At 41.5% G+C, this 6,000-nt stretch overlaps 1 protein-coding gene across 1 annotated transcript in view; it reads right to left on the bottom strand.

The window, feature by feature from the left end:
* Window positions 1-1,835: 1,835 nt before the first annotated feature.
* Window positions 1,836-6,000, bottom strand: part of LOC140932747 (uncharacterized) — a 39,790-nt gene continuing 35,625 nt past the window's right edge. The window contains exon 4 of the mRNA XM_073382257.1: window positions 1,836-3,904. Coding sequence (XP_073238358.1) covers window positions 3,494-3,904 — 411 coding nt within the window. The 3' untranslated portion in view covers window positions 1,836-3,493. The remainder of the gene's footprint in view (window positions 3,905-6,000) is intronic.

The raw sequence follows: 6,000 nt of genomic DNA, 5'->3' as shown, positions 1-6,000 counted from the left end.
GGAGGAGATCAGCGAACTTGACCTTGACCGATGACATCGTGGAACTGGAAGAATCCTTAGAAAAAGCCCAAAGTCCATTGGACTTGCTCTGCCTGACGGCCGAGGAAGTCGGTCTATGCATTGACACTACAAAGACTACTTGTAGTATTCCACACTCAAGGTAGATGGAGAAGATATCGAGAACGTCGAAGATTTTCAATTTCTCGGTTCGTACATTGTGTCGACCGGGGAACACTTGCCTGAAAGGGAAAACATGAAGTGCGGTTTGGAAATTGGATCGTGTTTGGAAGTCTCCTGCATCACTCCAACAAAAGTTTCAACTTTTCAAAGCGTCAGCTTTAACTGTGCTTCTATATGGCTGTGAGTATTGGGTCCTAACATCTGACCTCTGTCGTCAACTTGATTTCTTCCAAACTTCTTGTATTAGAATCATACTTGGCTTTTTTCGTACGTACCATGTTAGCAACGAGGAAGTCTATGATAGAACGGGAACAGTCCCCTTTTTCCAATCAGTTTAAGCCAGACAGATAAGATTCCTGGGCCAATTTTCTTCGGCGCCCCTAGGGGGACCTTATTTCTCTAAATACAATCTGTACCACCCGACACATGGTAAACCAAGTCCTGGTGGATGTAAAATTCTACTCCACGAATATGCTGCAAAGCTAATCAATCCAGAAAATCCCTCCCTTCTTCACGAAATTCGTACTTTGGCACCGGACGGCAAAGGTTAGAAGCGCATGGAGATCGACTGTGGGAACCACTGGGAACCCCCATGAGCGCCTCAGCCGAGCAGAGAGAGACATCCATAACATTGTCGCTAAGACAAACAAGCTCCTAGGACTTCTGAAGAGGACCTACCCTCTCATAACGGACGTCAATGTGAGGCGGACACTCTACCTGTCTCTGGGGAAGTCCCTGTTGAGCTACGCGACTCAAGAGTGGTCCCCAAACCAGTATTCGTTGAAGGCGAATAACGAGCATGTTCAAAGGCGAGCCGCGTAATGGATTCTTCAGACCAGGGTGGACGAAATGTCGTATTAGGAAAGACTTGTCACGCTGAACCTGCTGCCTCTTGCTTTCGACAAAGAACTTAAGGATCCATTCTTTTCTCCAAATGCCTTTTTGACTTTGATGACATCAATGTCCTAGAACATACGTCTTTTATTTCTCACGGTCGTGCAAGACAAATTAATTCTTTCAATCTTAAAACTTCTCTTTGCTGAACCAGAGCTTTCAAGGCCTCCTATTTTAATCGTATTACTAACTTATCAAATTTTATCTGTTCGCTTAGGTCCCCTAGTAGTTTCTCTAGTCCGCAATCTTTTAAGCAGTTTGTTTACAAAATTATGTTCACCACTCTAGTACTAGTTATTATTTCTTAATCATATGTCTGCTTGTTAATTTATGATTGCAGTTTTGCCCCAATAGAGCGTCAAAAAACGTTCTTGGGACAGTGATGTCATATTCGTAATCCTCTATGCGCTCATGTAAGAGTGATATTTTTTTGCCCAAAACCTTGCATTTTAAACCCTCTCAACCGTCCTTCCCTTCCCCCGCACATTATACAACGATGAAACTTGGGAAAAATTCTGGATACACGCGTCAAAAGTTTTCCGTGGGATGGGGGCGGGGTTGGACAAGTGTAACTTAAAAAAGCCTCCAAAATGCAAATTTTTCCTAAGACTTCTGTCCATGACTGTACCTCACACGGGAAGGGAGGGCTACAGGGTAGTGGGCCAGCCTGCTAGTCAGCGGACTGGATCGGACATTCCAAGGTCATTGTGCTCTATCTACACGCTATCCAGGCAAATGTATAACAAGTCACTACCACATCCTAGGTCACCACTAATTTATTTAGCTTTAGCTTATTAGACCAGTTTCTCCTTAGTAGAACTTTCTTGATGAATACACAGTTCACTATCTTATATACTTCCTTATTTTTACCTAAAATGCATCTTGTTGATAGCTTAAAAAGTGGTACAATTCTTTCCTGGATACAATGAGAAAATAAGTACTAATTGTGGCTCAGTGTAAAATGTTAATTTAAAAAGATCATGTTCATTAGGTAGATTAGCATTTTCAAAATTGACATATTTGCCAACTTTTCGACTAAATGGCTACAAGTAATTTAGTGCGTGCCAACCATGCAAAATTCTAGACTATACAATAAGCTAGATCATACCAAGCACACCTAATTGAAAAACCTGCAGTAATCTGATGAAACCTTTCAAAAAACAAAACAATTTTTTGTGCTCAAGGATAAAAGGGATAAGAAATACTGGTTTCCTCCTTCAGGGGTTTACATTTCAGATTTTGGTATCACCTAAAATCATATGACTCATTTTATACCGGTATTATTTAGGCTATTGCGTGAAGATGAAATAGAAAGTAGAAGAGGAAAATGAGAAAGAGAGGAAAGGAAAAAAAGGCAAGGACTTACTTTACTTTTCCCACCCCACCACCCCCGCACATCTGGGAAAAAAACGTGATCCATTTCCGATATAGCGAGTGCTTCGGGAGGAATCCGGGGACATTCACCTCAAACATACTTTCACCTATTTTTACTGTCAAAAGTCTAACCGTTTTTTTTCTGTCGTAAATTAGTCACAACCCACGCCAGAAATCGACCTATCGACAGATCGACCTACCGGTCTTTCGTTTAAAATATTATCGCAAAACAAACAATAACAAAACTTTGGTTCCTCTTTTTGTCGTCATGATCTCTGTACCTACTCTTTTTCTTTAAATCTTTGTATCGTAGTAGTCTATTTGCTGGATAACTTCATATAGATAAAAAATAACCAAGCGAGTCAAATAAAAATAGGAGTATGTCATTTTATAAGAACAACATTTGACTTCACGCCATTATCACATTACTAAACGGCTACAAATAATAAACTCACCACCATGCAAAAATGCACATCTGTTAAAAGAATAATTTGATCGCATAAAACCTTCAAAACTGAAGGAGCTATGCTCTAGGGCAACTGCTTCCATTTAATCCAAGCACACTTTACTTTGATGACTTTTCTATAATAACTGGCGTTAAAATGAACAGTTAGTCTTCTAAAAACGCCTTAAATTTTAAAGTTTTGACGAGTAGCTTCTGAATCACTTTTGAGTTTTGTCTTCTTTCTATGACTCCTAAAAATGACCAGTACAGTCGACTCTCTCTTAACGGACACCTCTTGTCAAACGGAAACCTAAAGTTAGTCCCTGCCTTTCGTTACTCTCTATTTTCGACTCTGCATAAGACTTACACTCAGTGCCCGATCTTAAGCTGTCCGCGTTAGAGAGAGTTAGCTGTTTTGAAAACAGGGAAAATTAGCAATATTCCTACCCAGCCTTATGCACCCAGTTCGTAAAATAACTTGATAGCTAATTTCAGGGTACTATTATTGATCGACGTTCTTAAAAACCCATTGGGTCCTAGAAGGCCTAAACAACTACCTCGCTCTAGTAGCGTTCCATGCCATTTTTACCATGTGTGATCTCATGTCTCCGACACAGATGACTCAGAGAGCTTGTGATGAACATTTCCTATATACGTCACGTAGACGTATTTTCCTCTTTCTTCAGGGATGACAAATTTCATCTTCACGTTGCACTCTTCACGCTTGCATTCCCCAGTTCCTCTGAAGAATGGTGCTGAATGCATTTTACGGGAGTTCTCTGTGCGCACGTGGTTGTTTGTGAAGCGTACACTGCACCAACGATTGCTCTTTCTTACTCCACGCTTAAATATAGTGGTCCAGGCACCACCCAACAAACGGCCTCCTCTTGGGAACTCGTTGATATCCATGAGTTCCCAATCCTTTCTAGTCAGCTTGAATTTTTTTATCTCACCATTGATGTCAACACGGAGGAAACGCTCATCTAAGTCGGTGTCGTTACGGGCGTTGTCCTATCACAGCAGGGAAAAGGAAACTTGGTCAAACATGAGAAGCCATAAGAACGGAAGAGATCCCGCTAATGACATACGGCGGTTGGTAATGCAAAGTCACGCTTTAACAACACCACGCGGCTTCATAGGTTTGTGACCAGAAAGGAATTATCAGATTGTCATCATCCCTTCAAATAAATAAAAATAGTCCCAGAGCTTGAAGTAGTTAATATACGAAGGAAGAAAACAGAATACGTAAGGCTTGAACCCTCATCGCTTCATTTACAATCCACATTTTCTCTCTTTTCTCAAAATATTCTCTAAATAAATGGTTGTCTATCAGGTTTGTTACGTCGTGTGATACTCACGATGCGTTCAACCTGATTTTGGGGTACCTTTTCTAGTCATTGCCCTTCATGCAGCTTCAATCGGCTTACTGAACTGGTGCAGAAAGGTTTAGTACGAGTATTCAGGCCCATAGCTAGTAGCTATCTATTGGTATCAGTTAAACGCTGTCATATCCATCTAAGTACATGGCGGGTAGAGTAGGGGCTGCTCAGAAAATAGGGCGTGCGCCAAACCGAGTTACAACCCTTATCTCCTTGTTATACTCAAATATAAATACTCTCAAATCGATCGGCCTTTGGTTGCGTGTATTCGAGATACGTTGGAAAACACTTGCGAAATACCTAAACGGCACTTTTTTTTATTACAGTCTTATTAACACCCCTCCAGCCTGAAAGACAGATCCCCTTTGGAGTATAACATCCCTGTACAGTTGTGATGCACATCGATGGGAAGGTACACACGAGATTATCGCTCGGCACAAATTTCCAGTTCTTCAGTCATTTAATTTTTTCACTCCTTTCACCGCTCTCTTACAAGCAAATACATCGAAGATACTTGAGAAGCAACAATGTTTGTGCTACCGCATCAAAAGAAAAACTAGAAAACAGAATCTGCGCGAAAAACCTCGACGCGAAGCGCAAAATTTGTGACCGACCGAACCACGCAATATGAAGTCATATGCTACCAAGATAAAGAAAATGTATTATAATTATAAACGACTGGAAAAGACACGACATAGCGGCCCCACGGGCTGTAATTACGTAATTACGCAGTTTGTTTGTTTAATTTAATGTCTATTCAACTCTACAGTCAATGATCGCTCATCATTCTTAACTTCCTCCAGTAGACATATCTTAGTTACTTGTCGTTGAAACACGTCACCTGCTGTCTTGACACGGGCAGATCGTACTTCTCCGTCTTCACCATGAAAAATTTCTATCACCCGTTCCATGGGCCATCTATTACGCAACATGTTATCTTCTGCTATAAGTACCAGGTCCTCAATCCGCACATACTCTCATGTCCACCTCTTGTAGTAGTGATCCGCAAGGAACTGCACCTTTCTCCATCGCTTCCTGAAAAACGAATCCTCTTTTACAAATTCTCCAGGTAGAAGTTGAGTGGCTCTCTGAAGAAGAAAATAGTTGGGTTTCAGCGCTGAACAATTATCAGTATCATCTGAAACAGCTGTTATGGGGCGGTTATTAACTATGGACTCCATTTCAGCTAACAGCTACCAGGGTCCTAAGTTCAATGTCATTAAGAAGCCCATCTGTAACTGCGCTCTTTAGATGCCTCGTCGTAATCTGTATAAGACGTTCCAAAACTCCGGAAATACCCTTGATACCCCTCTGCAACTGAATCTCGACCTTTTCTACGTTCCAACGCGTAATAGACGCTTTCAACTCTCTGTTGGCTCCTACAGAATTAGTGCCCCTGTCAGACCACATCTCTTTAGGCGGTCCCCTTCCACTTATAAGTTGACGGAGAATCATAATGAAATCATTTTTTCGAGTGAAGGCGTCACTTCCAAATACATAGGGTGAGTCGTGAGACACGTGAACAAACATCCCCATCTTTTCGCGGTTCTGCGGCCCGACTTAACCGTTAGTGGTCCAAACAAGTCAAAGCTAGTAAAAGTAAATGGAGGGGGTTACGCTTCTTGCCTCGCTCTTGGTACCGACCTCATAAACTGCTCCAAGGGTTTAGCATATATTCTTCGGCACCTGATGTAGCTTCTAATTGTCCTCTTTACTAGACCTCTTCTA

This window comes from Porites lutea, chromosome 4 (genome assembly GCF_958299795.1).
Source record: "Porites lutea chromosome 4, jaPorLute2.1, whole genome shotgun sequence".
Classification (NCBI taxonomy): domain Eukaryota; kingdom Metazoa; phylum Cnidaria; class Anthozoa; order Scleractinia; family Poritidae; genus Porites; species Porites lutea.
This window is presented reverse-complemented; position numbering and strand designations above follow the sequence as displayed.